General features: G+C 40.5%; 1 protein-coding gene across 3 annotated transcripts in view; it reads right to left on the bottom strand.

Annotated features, from left to right (window-relative positions):
* Positions 1–4,633: 4,633 nt before the first annotated feature.
* The window catches only part of RFX2 (regulatory factor X2), a 183,561-nt gene continuing 171,530 nt past the window's right edge, over positions 4,634–16,664 (bottom strand). Inside the window, exons 17-18 of one of the 3 annotated variants that reach the window (XM_086947229.1) lie at positions 14,723–14,765; positions 4,634–8,933 (exon numbers count right to left, since the gene is read on the bottom strand). In XM_086947229.1, the coding sequence (XP_086803355.1) occupies positions 8,824–8,933; positions 14,723–14,765 (153 nt within the window). In that variant the 3' untranslated portion in view covers positions 4,634–8,823. The remainder of the gene's footprint in view (positions 8,934–14,722; positions 14,766–16,664) is intronic. The other 2 variants (XM_086947227.1, XM_086947228.1) reach the window with 2 other exon arrangements.

The raw sequence follows: 16,664 nt of genomic DNA, 5'->3' as shown, positions 1-16,664 counted from the left end.
TTTGTGACGTTCCCCACAGGGTTTTAACCCTGTAGTGGTGAAATGTTTTTCTTGCACCTTGTAGAAACTTTTTGAAGAAAGAAAAAATCAAAAGAATAGTTTTGAAAGATGAGTGTCAGCTCCGGATCAGCATCTATTGGCGCAGAAAGGAACTGATGACAGTGTTCTTGCAAGGCTGCTTCTTTGGATGCAACTGTTAGGCATATTTATGATAGCAAATTAAACTTCACCGAAGAACAGGCTGAGGCACTCTACAGTATCTGGAGATCACTAAACAGCATACAATATCAGTCTGCACTGAAAAGACTTGAAGATGCTTATGCCGTCAGAAGATAAGAGATGGCTTGAGCTATTAGGTGTGAGACTTTGACGGTGGCTGAAAGGTAATAAAAATTGCATTTTCTTCATTCCGGTTAGTGGTCAAATGAAAATTGGATAGGAATAGGAGGTTCAATGCTGAAGACTGGGAGACTATTCTAGCTCACTACTGACATTGAACAACTAGTGAAAAACTGTAACAAAGATGGAATACGTTTTATGGATGCAATGTAAAACACAACAAAAAAATTGGCCTTTTGACATTTTAATTGTCAACATAAATTTCTGTACATATTTTAAGACGTGAAAAAGAATTTTGAAAGATACAGCCACAAAGACCATTTTCTAAAGAAACTACTGCAATTGATTAAGTCATTAAAAAAGTCCAACAGCATTAGACTGTATAAAAAAAGATTGAATAAAAAGAAATATTGATATACTCTATTTAATATTTCCTTTCTACAAAAAACATACATTATGTACAACAGTTACATGACTTAACATACAATCATTTGAAATTTTACATATTGGGCTGGTAGCCCACAGCACAAAGTGGAACAGAGACCTGCAACTTACACGAAAGAGTGGCTACAAGTATGCATATTACGCTAGGTAGGACTTCATGAACCCCACCCCTCCCCTCACAACCATAGTATTGACTCCTGCTTCTTATAATCAATTCCTTTACACCAGCGATTTGGACTGACTAGGTCACAAAACTATTTTGGTGGATCAACAAGTTTGTGCCTACAGTGTAGGGTTTGTGTCACTGAAACTTGAGTGTAAGGTTTCTAAAGGATTTAAAATTATTTTCTTTATTTTATGAAAAGTGTTTATACTTAAAGATTTATATTTGATAAGTGAAAAGTAAGTTTACTAATACATTCCGAATATAGAAGATCCAAAGGTTCCACAGGGAACATTAATGCATCTTCCTTTGAGGTTTTTAAAGAGTTTCTCACTTTGCAGATTATGCCTCTCTTTTAAAAAAATGGAACTTAATGAACAGTCTGTGTTCTGCCCATTTTAACATTTTAGATTAAATATGCAAGATCAGATCAAATCATTGGTAAGAAAAACTAATATTTTCAGTGTTTGCAGACATCAAGGTCCAGAGACAAAGCAACAGTAGTTCGAGATTTAGACAAAAACATTTGTGACAAAAAAGTAAAAATCAGGATTTCCAGTTCTGGCAACCATTTACATGTTTGTTACCTCGGGGTCTGACAATTGAGTATTAGCAAATATCCAAGATGCAGGACTTGCTGTTATGGTATTTTGGAGAATTTAACCCTTAGACTTCCTCAGAAAACTCCCAAACCAGTGATTCTCCCAACATCTGTTCGCTACATCCATCACAACAGCATATCTGTGTTTAAGGCACTTCATAATCATCAACTAAAGGCTGAAGAAAAAGTTAACGACAAGCTGTACTCATTTACCAGACACTGATAAATGTTACTTATTGGGACAGTGTAGTTTGTACAAGGAAGTCATGCAGCCTACAAATGCTGAAAAACAGTCATGCAGGACATCTGGACCAAAACAAGACACTTTAAAATGATAGGCGAAGTCTAAAAAAAAAACCTATGGTATACACAAGTAAGATACCTATGGAAAGAGGAATCAGCCCAACAAGTCCACTAAATCTGCTATAGAGAAAAAGCTGTTGCAAGTAATGGCAGAAAGAAGCAGTTCTAAAAGTGGATCTGTAAAACAGTCCTTGATTCCACCTTCAAGCAGCATCCAAATCAAACACATTGAAAGCAATAGGCACCAAAGAAGGCCATCACATAAAATGAAAAGGGTTTTTATATGTATAAATATTTATAATACACAAGCATGCCCAACCAAATCCTCAAATAGAAAAAAGTACTCATAAGTGTATGAGAATGCCTGCAGAGGAGCCCCAGTAAAATCACAAGCTTGATTTGCTAAATGATAAGAATTCTGAAAAGTAAAATTATGGGGAGGTATTGGATGATAGCATTACTATTGTGTTTAGGCTATGCTTGATGAGGTAACCTGGGTAATGTCAGAATAGTTTTACATTGCCCTTAGATGTCACAAAAAGGACTTTCTGGAAATGCTACTATTGGCAATTGTCGAAGTAAGATTGGATAAGAGGACAATCCTTTACTTTCACTAGATTGTCCCTGTAAAGATGCTTTGCAAGAAGAGAACTGTACTGAAGTGTAAAGTGTTGATTGCAAACAGCTTAGTAAAGAAGTAAAAATGTAAACTATTAAGTGTGATGGAGGCAACACAAACAAGGCCTCCAAATATCCACTCTAAATATCCTGCCTAATGCTCAGGACGGTTTTTTTTTTCAGATTAGGCACGAACCAGTATTTGTTTGATAAACAGATAGGTTTGAGTTTCTCATAGGCAGTAGAGCTCAGAGGATAAGGTAAACCGCCTGGCAGGGCAGTGTTGTTCAGTGCATTAAACATTTTACAGAAAAATGGCGCACTGGCGCATACCCAGACTCCTTAAAAATCTTTTTTGTCTACAGGTGTAGAGACAGTAAGTTAAACGTAACAGATATTATTATCTAGAGACAGGGTAGGAAATATACATCCCAGGTACAGTACCTAATGCTACATAGCTGTATGAAGGCATTCATGTTAGAGGAACTTTTTATACAAATCTTACAGGCACCTCCACCATGGGGAACCACATTATTAAGAATAAGTATCCTTTCCACTAATAATGTTAAGAAATCTTTAGCTCCACTACTCATAACAATTCTGACATATCGGATTTCAAAACAACATTACAGTTGCTCTGACCAACTGTATTGAATCACAAATGTGACTAATGATTGCACAAGCATCCTTTATCAACCTAAAGCAAATTTAATTCTCTCTCACCATAAGCCATTTTGTTACCACCTACACCAGCAAAATTTTAAAATAGGCGGCAGAGTCATTCAGTAATTAACAATTCTATCTGAAGTTTGTTTCTCAACTGGATGTTTAGTGATGATCGAGAAAATCTGTGGAGCTGGGTTCACCAATATGCCGAAATACTGGTATGAGGGACAGCTGCTGACGTTTCCCCATTGGACCATTCCTACGAACACAAGTATGTGCCTCTGTTTCCCTTGTACTTGGAAGAGGCCGAGAGGAGGAAAAAAAGCATGAAATTGTGCGCTTCTACTGCTTTCTTTGAAAGCAAGCTTTTATTTTTCCTTCTGCAGCCATCATTAGATCGCCTTAAAGAGTTTGCAAGTAGTATTTAAAGATTTTATGAATGGTCATTTTCAGTTAGACCATGAACTATTTATATTACAGCCAAAGGTTTGAATCTAGAGGTCAGCAACAGAAAAATCTCCAATGTGGAAGTTACAATTCTATAACAATGAAGCTTTGAACAACATCCATTGTGTACAGTACAACAGCATTCTTCAAATACAATAACTTTTTTTTATTTAACCTTGGCATTCATAGCTTTTTGCTATAACAACCACAAAGGGTATTCCATGAAGAAGCAAGTCTTAGATCTTTGTCCAGCAAAGGTGTACAATAAAAGACCCACAACAACACAAATTAAAGATGGAGCTCTAGAGCATATACATACCGAAGGAAAACCATTGCTTCCTTTTTATGTTTATGTGAAGTCAACCCGGCTTCCTGAAAATCTGTAGGTTTATTGATTCAACAAGGGGGAGAATATTATGATAGTTATCATCAAGCTTTGTCTTAAGGAGCAAATGCGAACGATTCTTAAAGTTTGAACACCAAGTCTTGGCTAATGAGAATCTACATTTTTCTTCTTAGGAGAAGTTCTACTGGTCTGACTTTAGACTGGCATGTATTTGTGAGAATAAAATATTGTTGAAGCCAGCAGCATTTTTTCTAAAAATTAGAGAGACGGAGGAAGAGCTAGACAACTGCAACACTTGGAAAACATTGGGACTCTCCATCATGTGATGTAACTCACATTTGAAAAAGTGGTTACACAAATCAAAAATATTACTGAAGTAGCAATGGATGTTGATCTACACTTTGAAAAATTAAATATTTTTCACTTTTCATTGCTGCAAGTTTTTTTCTTGGGCTCAGAATGGATTGACGAAAGATTAAGGACTTGTGGAGGACTGATAGCTAAAGTACGATCGAATACTCCTACATGAACAAGAAGCGGTTGCACACTGAGTTTACTGCTTATGGCATGTAAGTGTCAAAAGGGCATGTCACAGTCCTAATTAGTTCAACTTATCAAATTTCCTTTCTTAAAGACTTAACACTATTCTGACCTCTAGCTGGACAGGTGAAACATCTCAGGACTATTTTATGAGGCTCTTTGCTTAAAGTGTAGGTGTGATTTATTAGTGGCCCCATATGAATTTAAACAAATCACATCATTAAGAGTACAGTTCATCAAAAAATCCATTAAACCTCTTATGACAAGAAGTACATATTCACAATTCTGGAAAAGATCAAAATGGTAGGGGCAAAATAAATATTTCATATAAGAAGAGAGCAGTTAATCTCAAACTGAGCAGCCTAAGTTTGTACCACTGTTTAAACAAGTCTAACTAAACACCCAATAATGTAGTGGGAGAGATGGAAAGTAAAATTCACAAACCTTCTTATACTACTACATAGTCCCCCTGACAGCATACTAAAACCAAGGAAAGTCCATTTAGGCAACCAGCATGATGTCTGTACTTCATTATGAGCATCTCTGTGCCAGGTTTTTCCCCTTCTTCTGATGGGGAAAGGATTAGTGGTCATGTTGGAAATGACGTTCTACTTTAACACACATACAAGAGATAGGTCTCTCAGGAAGCTAGGAACACTCAGTACTTGCAATGTATATAGTTTGTTGCAAATTAATTGCTCATGTGCAAACCTTAGTTCAAAGTCAAAACATATTTCTGTTCCTAGACTTTAATTCAAACGGTAACCATGCTTTAAAAAAGGGCAGAGCCCATGAAATATCTAATTATTCTGTAAATACATAATTTCCAAAACTACATATATCATAGGAGGTGTAAACCAGAAGATCTGTATGGAAAGTAAGAATATTTTAGTTAAAAAATATATATTATTATATGTGTCTTTTTTTCAGAATGTAGACATGTGGAAGTTTTCTCCTTCCTCCGCTATCATATATTGAGCTAAAATATTTTGAAATTGGTGCTGTTTACCCAGCAGGACCTGTGCACTGTACTCGTGTAGGTAACCACTATGTCTACACAACTAACATATTAGAAACATATACATAATTCACTTTTACGAATTCATAGCTGCCCCATCACCGGCAAACTGCCACCTGCAGTGCTTACATAAATATATCAAGGTTAAACATAACACTGAAAGAAAACGTCTACAGCTCATACAGACTAGTTTCTTCACTTTCAAAACAAACACAACTAGTTTCGAAGAACATTGTGAATTCACAGGTAAAGAAAAAAGAAATCTTCCACAGACCGTCACAAAATAAAATCCAATATAATATGCATCAGTATGCACTTTAGAATATGTTTGGAAAAAACGTAAGGTTGCAAAAATGACTAGAGTAACGGAGAATACAGTTACATTTAAATGACAGATGGACTATTTTGGTACCTAAATTTCAAATAATTCCACCATATTATAGACTCAGGAAAATCCAGGTACTTATAACGAACAATGATCATTTGATAATTCAAAGTTTTCTACTTTGACAAGTGCACCATATTATACCACTCAAAGGCTGTATCTCTCAGAATCAAGTAACAGTATTTGCCTCAATTGCAGGGTCCCAAATAAATGTTAATATACTAGAATAATGTTTCCAATCCAATGTAGTAATGCGGATGCAATGAACGTCTGCATACTGAGCCCACAAAAGACCTTTCTGAAAAAGCAATTTCAATAAGCTTGAAGGCATACAAGTCCAGTGTGGTATGTGAATAAATGTAAATAAATCTTTGAAAATTAACAAAGAATGCCAATGCAGAGGTACAAATCATTCAATAGTCTGTACTTTGCACAATTGCCAGCTGTCAGTTCAGGACAAACATTAAACATAATAGAATTTGGTGTCTGAAGTGTATTCTGCCATATTTAAGGTTATAAATACATTTATGTGCAAGGTCAGTTAGGCAGAAAAAATATTAATCAGTTTGAACTATGATGCTTTGAATGTATACAGACCACATACTAATCTTTTGAAAGGATTAGAAATAAATACTTTTAGATAAAAAGGTAAGTACTTCAGGCACTGAAAACCAATGTGTGAAATATTAAGTTGGAAGTTGTCAAGAATATTCTCATATGCTGAAGAAAAGAAAAATCTAAAATACCACTCTGCTACGATGTAAACCCAGTTAACACCACATGAGACAAAGAAGATATTAATCATGGCAGTCATGTAGTGTCACATGAAAGGATCTAGAGAAAATAAAATATTCATTTACAGTAGTAAGATGTTTCGGTCCTGAAAATTTGCCCGAAAGACTTGTATTTTGATGTTTTTACATCAACATATATAAAGAGTACAGTCTCAGCTTGCACTTCACCATAAACTTACTTAATTCGTTTGACCTTCTTAACAGTTCAAATTGTACAAAATCTTTTACGGGCGCCTTAACATTCAAAAGCTGCTTTCAAATATTTAATTGTTTAAGTTGGGCTCATATATTAATGCCAAAGGATTGTGACAGCCATCAGCTCACTGCCACATACAGCACATTTGCTTTAAAAGGTTATCTACTCCTACACACCCCACAAATGGGAAAAGGTCAGCAACGGTCTGTTCGCTTAAATTTACCAAGCAGTACTAGCTTTTAGAGTTAAGGCGCTGCACGCATGGTCACATCTCATGTTACAGAAAAAGAACAGGCACTTCAGTTTCATCACTATAACAGATATAAAATGCTGCTAAGGCACTGGAATTTAATGCTGGTACTTATTTTGTGAAAAGTGTTTCTTGAAGAATAGCTGAACAGACAATATGTTTGTGTCTAGTACTTTGGTGTAGTGAATAAAAATGTTCAAAACAAGCAGTAAACCACGGAGCTGTTCAGGGAAATAAAAACAGGCCAAAAGCAATTGATTTTGAAGTCTATGTGGTACAAATTATTTAAAATAAATAGATGCTTAAATAGATTATTCCTGGCCCAGAGAGTGGGCTATGCAATGAGTGAATTGTGGGTTGGGGCATCAGGAGCCCTCTGCTATATTGTTGGAATATAAAGCATTGAATCTTTGCAATTGTGAAATCGGCAGCAAAGGCTTATATTAGGAGAAAATGGAATGAGGAAGCGAAGGGTAGCAGGAAGGATTCAGAAATGTTTACAAAAAGGTGTGGAGGCAAGTATTTTTTAGAAATTACAATTGTCCTAAACAAACTGCATCTATCTCCACGTAATATTATCAGAGAACAGTTGTGGCCTTTGATAAGCAAAGGAAAAATTAATTTTAAAAAAATGTTTTAAATGTTTTCTCATAAGAAAAACTAACAATTCTAAGAAATCAGAGAGTTCATGTCAACATACATCAATTACAAAACAGTTTCCTAAAGGTGCTAAGGCTGGGGTTAGGAAAATGGGCTTTATGTGCAGGGCTGATGTGCTTAGACACACCCAAATAAACCATAGAAAGTCCCTAAACGTCACTTTACCCTGCTCCAAAAGCACCAACTGAGGCACAACGGAAGTACATGTACACTGACCAATTACAAGTGAGGCTAGAGATTCCCACCATGGACAGTATTTACCATCCACCTGGCACATGAAAAAAGTTAGAAAAACACAAAGAACACACAGTAGTTAACTGCTACAGCTAATGAATTCTTTGGTTTCTACAATCCAAGACAAAATTGTTTCTCAAATGCTATTAGACTGATGTTTGAAATACGTTCTTAAGGCTACAAATCAGCAGTGGGAGATATAGTACAGACTGTGCAATATAAATTCAACACAACAGAATATACTGGCCATACTCGGATAATACAGCCCTTGAGTCCATTTGTGAAGCCACTTGAGTTCCACAGTGCTATCTATTTGGCAAGTTAGATAATCTATTCACTGCAGAACCCATCAGTATGAGGTAACACAAGCATGTCCACTTTAAAACATGGGTTTCTTGAACCAACACAGTAAAGAAGGATTTGGGGAAGGATGAAATAGAGAAAAACTGTTAGTTAACGTTGCTCTGTATTATCATATTTGCAGTGATGGCAAAGAGTGAGCCTTTTGTGAAACAGACACCTTCTGAGGGGGACCATCCATTGTATCAGTGAGCAGTCTCCGGAAGCAATCATTGTTTGGGCCTGTTGAGGCAGCATTTCTGTTGCATAAACTGCATGTGCAATGCAGTCTCCATCTGTCAAGCACTGCATCCCGATATGGTGGTAGTCCACTGATGTGATCATCCTAAACCTTTATACCAGAACATAAACATTAAGGTAATCTAAGAGGCACTAATATTGCAGGGTGCAATCATGTCCAGGGTCCTCTGTATTCCGAGCGTGAGCGTGTTAAAGCTTGTAAAGTCTCTGCCCGCCGTTCTAGATTTCCTGCAGAGTGTGGTTCAAGTCGGGGCGTTCTCGCTTCACGGGTGTCTCGCCTGCCATTTGGGACTCCATATCTGTGTCACTTCCCAGATCACTCATTTCATCTGTAAGAGGATATACAACAAGTTTATTCACTTTAGGTATTGCAAATGAAAGTCTGCAATTGTTTGTTGATTAGGCAAAATGAGGCACAGAGACGAAGGCACATTAGCCACACATCTTCTGCAGTATCCATTGTAAGGCACGAAACCTTCACATTCAAGCCAAATGGAGTAATTTGTCGTTCAATTAACAGTGTTTATATCAGAGTAACTTTTGCAAGTGAATTATCTAGGATATGTGACTTTTTCATGAATGATACATACACCACAAACCATGAACTGGATTGTTTTTCTGTAAATGTCAGTGCTACTACCAATCAATATCAAAACATGTAAGTTAGTAAGCTGTATACAATGTTTTTTTGATTCATTGTAGGGTAAGATCTCCCAGAGGTCAATAATGGGGATAAGCCAAATAGTTCAGAAACACATGCACTGCCTGGGTCATTCATGATCTATGATGGTCTTACTCAGTATGGGTTTCCACTAGCATGATAAAGCCAATTAAGTCACTTTCCAGAGAGAATTTGGTCTCGTTAGATGTGAGGAATAAAAGGCTATGTGTACAGAGAATAAAACATTTCTTGCAACTAAGATTGTAGTTACCCGTATAGTGTCACATGTTCTTGGGATATGTTCCTCATCATTGGGCAACAAACTTGTTTATTGGACATCTGTGTGCTCTTGAAAGCCTGATGAAGAAGTCATTATTAACCGTAAGGAGAAGGATGCTAAATTCTGTCTCATTCTGATCGAAAGCAGAATTTCCAGGCTGGCCCGCTATTATAAGACTAGGAGAGTGCTACCATCAAACTGGAAGTAGTGAGTATTTTCCTAAAAACTTGTGCTTCATTGTGGTGAAATTGGAGTGCTTTTGCACACAAATTTATGACAACCTAATCCAACGTGACCTTGATCAGTTTTTGATTGGGTGCTGCTTAATGTGTGGTTAAATGCTCAGACCGGCCAGTAGCCGAGCATTGAAAATGCTGCCATTTTCCACAAATTGAGTTATGACAGAAGTAAGATTATTTAAGGCTACATATATTTAAGGCGCACACGTTTGCCACTTAAAAAGCTGCTTAAAGTACAGATTTATCAGGCTGCAGTACATCCGCTTTTAGAGTCTCAAGAAAAGAGAGGAGTGGGAAGTAAATGAGATAATGTAATTATTAAGCGTTAAGAACAGAAAGAAACCGTGGGATCGTTTTTTTAATGTAGGTTCTTCATAATAACGGACAGAAAAGCAATAACTTCTACCCGACTTGAATGTCCAAAGTGATCATCCTCTTCTATCCCTCTGCTACCCTTCTAAATCCAAATAACCGACTAACATATCATCCACCACTCAAATTACTTTCATATTTCACGATACTAATTCACCACTAATTCTTTAGGGGTGCCGGAGTAGCATGCTACTCGTCAAAAAAATAAAAGCACTTCAACTTCCCATCAGAGGTAACAAGCGCTATATAAATGCAAACCTTTTTCCCTCTTCTATCCCTCCGCTATCCTTCTGAATCCAAATAACTGACTAACCTATCCACCACTCAGGTCGGTCGCTCCCACGCTCCCTGGCTCCAGTGGTATCGTTACTCCCTCTATTAACGTCTGACCATCTGTGTGCTTGTAATTGAATTGCGCATTTGCATTAGCGCTTGTGACTGTGCATTTATTATAGCGCTTGTGATTTCCTCTTCAGTCTGCTTACTCTGTGCCACTGATAACGCTACAACCTCTGACCATCTGTGTGCTTGTAATTGAATTGCGCATTTGCATTAGCGCTTGTGACTGTGCATTTATTATAGCGCTTGTGATTTCCTCTTCAGTCTGCTTACTCTGTGCCACTGATAACGCTACAGCGTTTCAGGTATTTAGCAACATAGTATCGTTTTTGCCATACAATCAGCGCGACGGAACGGAGCTGCGCTCTATCTATTAACATAGAAACTACCTGTGTTTAAAAGCGCTTGTGAACTTTCTCAGTGCACCAGCCTCACTCGACTTTTTACCTCCTCCATCTTGTTTGTTGTTGTCTCCCTGAGCCCTTCCTCCTCGCAACGCTCCCGCCTCCCTGCTGCCCCTCCCACGCCCCTCCCCCCTCAAGGTGCTTAAATGACAGATGTGCCCACGCGCAGCGTCCACGCGCTACGGCCGCGCCGAAGTCCGCGCCTGGACCGCGCCCAGCGCCAGACCCCCTGCCCCTCGCTCTCCCCAGCCCTCCCGCATTACCTACGATGCCGCCACCCTCCTAGCCCTTAACCCCGGTCGCGCCCCCAACTGCGTCCAAGCCGCTCCTGGACACACTCATGGACCTTTCTCTTGCCACTCCTGCAAATTCATCGGCACCAACAACATCCCCGCTACGACCACACCACTGATTCCCGACCCCAATCACCTACAATGCATCCTTCTCAACACCCGATCGGTCCACAGACACGCCATTGACCTATGGAATCTACTAGACACCATCTCTCCAGACGTCGCCTTCCTAACAGAAACTTGGATGAACGCTTCCTCCGCCCCAGACATCACCATTGCCATCCCTGAAGATTATAAGATCACACGCAAGGACCGTACTGGCCACACAGGAGGAGGAATCGCTATCGTCCATAAAAAATCAATCCGCATCTCTACCAGCTCTGACGTCAACCTCGCCAACTCTGAACACCTTCACTTCCAGATCCACATCGACCCCAAGACCACACTCAGAGGCACCCTCCTCTACAGACCACCAGGACCCCGCGCAAAATTCAGTGAAGACATCACGGACTTCATCTCTCCACACGCGCTCCCCTCCAAAGATTACATCCTTCTGGGAGACCTCAACTTTCACCTTAAAAAGAACAACGACCGCAACACCACCACCCTTTTGGACAACCTAGCCAACCTCGGACTTAAACAACTGGTCACCTCCCCCACCCACATCGCGGGTCACACACTCGACCCCATCTTCACCTCCAGCAATCATGTCTCCTTCAGCCATACTACGGATCTCCTCTGGACTGACCACAGCTGCGTTCACTTCACCTACAACAAGCCGAAACCCATCAACCACCTCCAACCAACTCTGCAAAGAAACTGGAATAAAATCACCATCGACCAGATCTCCTCATCGCTCCTCCTAAACACCCCAGCCCACTCCTCTAACCCAGACCAAGCCGCCGCCAACTTCACCCTATGGTTATCCAACACCGCAGACACCTTAGCACCACTGAAAAAACGTCAAAGCAAACCTGGCAGCAAGAAGGCCTCATGGTTCAACGATGATCTTAAGAATTCCAAGAAACTCTGCCGCTCCCTTGAAAAGGCCTGGAAAAAAGACCCAACCACCAGCACCAAGGACGCCTTCAAAAACGCCACCCGCATACACCACCAACTAATCCGAAAGGCCAAGAAAACAGCATTCAAGGATCGACTAGACAACAACGCCCACAACAGCAAGGAACTTTTCAACATCGTCAAGGAATTTACCAATCCCTCGGCCAACTCCAACGACATCACCCCCTCTCAAGCCCTCTGCGACTCCCTAGCCTCATTCTTCCACAACAAAATTGCAGACATCCACAACAGCTTCGACAACCTACCCGGAGACCAACCCACCCAACCATATGATGAACATTCTCCCCCTTTGAACACCCTTAACAACTGGAACCCAATCTCCACTGAGGACACCATCCGCCTGATGAACTCCATCCACTCAGGATCCCCCACTGACCCATGTCCTCACCACATCTTCAACAAAGCAGACTCCGTCATAGCACCGCACCTCCGAGACGTCATCAACTGCTCCTTCAACTCCGCCACCTTCCCAGAAAGCTGGAAACACGCTGAACTCACCGCCCTTCTGAAAAAACCCACAGCGGACCCCACCGAACTCAAAAATTACCGCCCCATATCACTCCTTCCTTTCCCGGCCAAAGTCATCGAGAAAGCTGTCAACAACCAGCTCGCCGCTTTCCTCGAAGCCAACAAATCCCTCGACTCCTCACAATCTGGCTTCCGAGCAAAACACAGCACTGAGACCGCCCTCATCGCAGCAACAGACGACATTCGAACTCTACTGGACAATGGAGACACAGTCGCCCTCATCCTCCTCGACCTCTCCGCAGCCTTCGACACAGTCTGCCACAGCACCCTTTTACAACGCCTCAGAAACATCGGAATACAAGGAAAAGCACTTGAATGGATCACCTCGTTCCTCACCGGAAGAACCCAGAGAGTCCGCCTTCCACCATTCAAGTCCGAGGCCTCTGAAGTCATCTGTGGCGTACCACAAGGATCCTCACTCAGTCCCACCCTCTTCAACGTATACATGAGCCCCCTCGCGGCCATCGCACGCCAACACAACCTCAACATCATCTCTTACGCGGATGACACTCAACTGATCCTCTCTCTCACCAATGACCCCAACACCGCCAAAACTAACCTACACGAAGGAATGAAAGAAGTTGCCGAATGGATGAAACACAGCCGTCTGAAACTGAACTCAGATAAAACTGAAGTCCTCATCTTAGGTACATCCCCCTCTGCATGGGACGACTCTTGGTGGCCGGAAGCCCTTGGAAAAGCACCCATCCCGACAGACCACGCACGGAACCTAGGCATTATCCTGGACTCTTCACTTTCAATGAACAGACAAGTCAGCGCCGTATCCTCATCCTGCTTCAACATTCTTCGCATGCTCAAAAAAACATTTCGCTGGATCCCCACCGAAACCAGAAAAACAGTCACCCATGCTCTGGTCACGAGCCGACTGGACTACGGAAACACCCTTTACGCCGGTACTACCGCTAAACTCCAGAAGAAACTCCAACGAATCCAAAACGCCTCAGCCAGGATCATATTAGACATCCCGCGTAACGAACACATCTCTGGCCACCTGAAAGACCTCCACTGGCTACCCGTCAATAAGAGGATCACTTTCCGACTGCTAACCCATGCACACAAATCACTCTACGACATCGGACCAGAATGCCTCAACTCACGACTGTCCTTCTACACCCCCTCCCGCCAACTACGTTCTTCCAACCAAGCCCTCGCCACTGTACCTCGCATCAACAAGACAACCATGGGAGGCAGTTCCTTCTCATACCTGGCTGCTAAAACATGGAACTCACTCCCCACTTACCTTCGCCTTACCCAGAACCACCTAGCATTCAGAAAGCAACTTAAAACTTGGATATTTGACAAGTAATCCTCTTCCCCTCCCTAAGCGCCTTGAGACCCTCTGGGTATGTAGTGCGCTATATAAATTCTTTGACTTGACTTGACTGACTATTTCACTATACTAATTCAACACTAATCCTTCTTGGACTCACCGAAAATGCGATTAGACGCCTCGTCAGGGGTAGTAAGCGCTATATAAATGCAATTACAATACAATACTATTCTGCCAAGTTAATAGACACTTTCTAGAATTCCATTCAGGGCATGCACAGAGACGATTAAGCATACTCTAGGCTACTAAAACACCAATTCTCAGAACGACTCAGGAAGAGTAGACTAAAAATAATTCTTCTACCAACATTAAGGGAAATTTGAGTTTGCTCCAAACAAACATTAAAACACACAAAAGCCATTGCTCTACCAACTACTATAAAGGAAAAGGATAGGATTTGAAGACTTTGAAAACAGCAGTGTATTCAAAATTACTTTAAAAGCTGCAAAAGAGACTGGCAAAAGTGAACAATAATTATATTATTTGCCTCAACTAAAGTTGCTGTAATAAAATATTCCTTGCTTTAACAGTATAAAATCAGAACAGAAATAGTTTTTAGAATTGATCATACCTTTATCCATTAGCGTGGGAGACAAGGAAGCAAGGTCGCTGAACTAGAAAACAAATGCAATCCGGTTACCATTTAAGAAATGTACTTGAATAGATTGAAATCAAATGTCCGAACAAATCATAAACACAACAGTGTTTTGTTTATTTAACAGCATTGCTCTATATATCAAAATACAAAGATTTTGTTTTTAATTTAAAATGAAAACACTATTTAACAACAGTTGCCATGTGTGCATCTACTTACAATTCTCTGGTTTTAAAGGACTGATTGAGGTTCAGATCTAGTGTTTGTCCCAAGCTACCATTTTTGAAACATGAGGAGGCAGATAAGTGAATTGTTTCTCAATGAAATTCTCCTCCTTATTTTCTCTATTTTGGAAAAGAACTAGATGAGCCTTGAACTATAGTTCTCCAGTGCTGGTGCCTTTCATTGATTCACATTGCCTCAATATTCAACTGCTAGAGAGGGTGACTCCAAACCCAATTGTTAATAACAGTAAAGGTGTATATGTCACTATGAATGACACCTAAACTGTGGAAGATCAAATAACCCCAATTAATTAAACTAAACGTTCAGAAGTTATGAATTGATTTATTGCTTTAGTATAACAATCAAATAGTAAAAATTAGTAACATAATGGTTTTACTTCCACATTACAAAATAAACAAGCTCAATATATGAGCATGTGTATAAATTCTGTCAACTGTGCCTTGCTTGTCATTTACATTAATTACTTCTTCATTTGGATAGACAATGCTAACTTCAGCTAATGTGCAGTTCTCTACACATGATTAAAGCATACCCTAACTACATTGAAAAGTTTGAAACATAAGTGAAGTTCCCATATTCAATATTAGAATCTGTAAAGTATAAGGGGACTTGTATGCACTACAGTTTTAGGACATTTCCCTACAAGACGTTCTGAGACGATGCATGTGCTTGTCGTGCGAAAAACCAAAACTGGTGCCTTTTTTAGGTATCGCCTGTGTGAGAAGTTGGCCTGGTATATAATGCTCACTAATTCTAGTGATCACTTTGTACCATGCCAAGCAACCCTTATGATGATTGGTTGTAAGTCAACCTTATAGACCAGTTATCCTAGTGGTAACGTGGACAAAGCAGTCTTAGGCTAAACTCTGAAAGGCATGTGAAGCCAGCTGTATTACCATACACAACCCCCTTGAATACCAAATGAAAGGACACCACACAGATATATATTGAAAATATATATAGATTTATTAACTAAAAGTATCCCCTGGACTATTTATGAGCACAGAAGCACAAGCGTTAAACACAAGACAGTTTAAAATACACAAAAGTTGCACAATATGGATGAGCCCTAGGGGCCACCTAAACCATATACTAAGAAAGTGGTATAAGAGATACCAATCTGAAAGGAAACAGGCCTAGGGCCTTGGGAATCGCTGGAGCTGATCGGGACTAGCAGTGACTAAGTCGGGAAAGGCCCGCGGGACTCGGGTGCAGTGTTTAAAGGGCACGCACTCACCAATGCAAAGTCTATGGTGCGTAAAAAGTACAAAGTTAGTTAATTCGGAACCTTCCGAGTGACCTAGAAAGCTGAAACTTGAGACACAGGCCCTAGAGATGTGTACCAGTGTAGGAACACCGGCGGAGCCGAGTTACCTCACCCACAGGAAGCGGGTGCACAGGGTCGAAGTAGTGTCGGGTTTCGTGACGCTGGTCGATGGTGCTTGGAGCTGAGGATGCTGCAGGCGGCTCGATGTGAAGATTTCCGGTGGATCCAAGGGTGGATCTGAAGATGTGAAGACCTGAAAGCAGAGGGGACAATGTTCAAAGTCACTAGCCAGTGACTACCGTGGAACCAGATTGGAACCAGGCGATGTCGGGTGCAAGCAGGCGTTGAGGTGTAGCTTTTCTCTGCAGCCACGTGGACACCGGGGGTCGTCGGTCACGAGCTGTC

Source organism: Lissotriton vulgaris, chromosome 12, assembly GCF_964263255.1.
Source record: "Lissotriton vulgaris chromosome 12, aLisVul1.2, whole genome shotgun sequence".
Lineage (NCBI taxonomy): Eukaryota > Metazoa > Chordata > Amphibia > Caudata > Salamandridae > Lissotriton > Lissotriton vulgaris.
The sequence above is the reverse complement of the archived record's forward strand: the minus strand, read 5'-3'. Positions and strand labels throughout refer to the sequence as shown.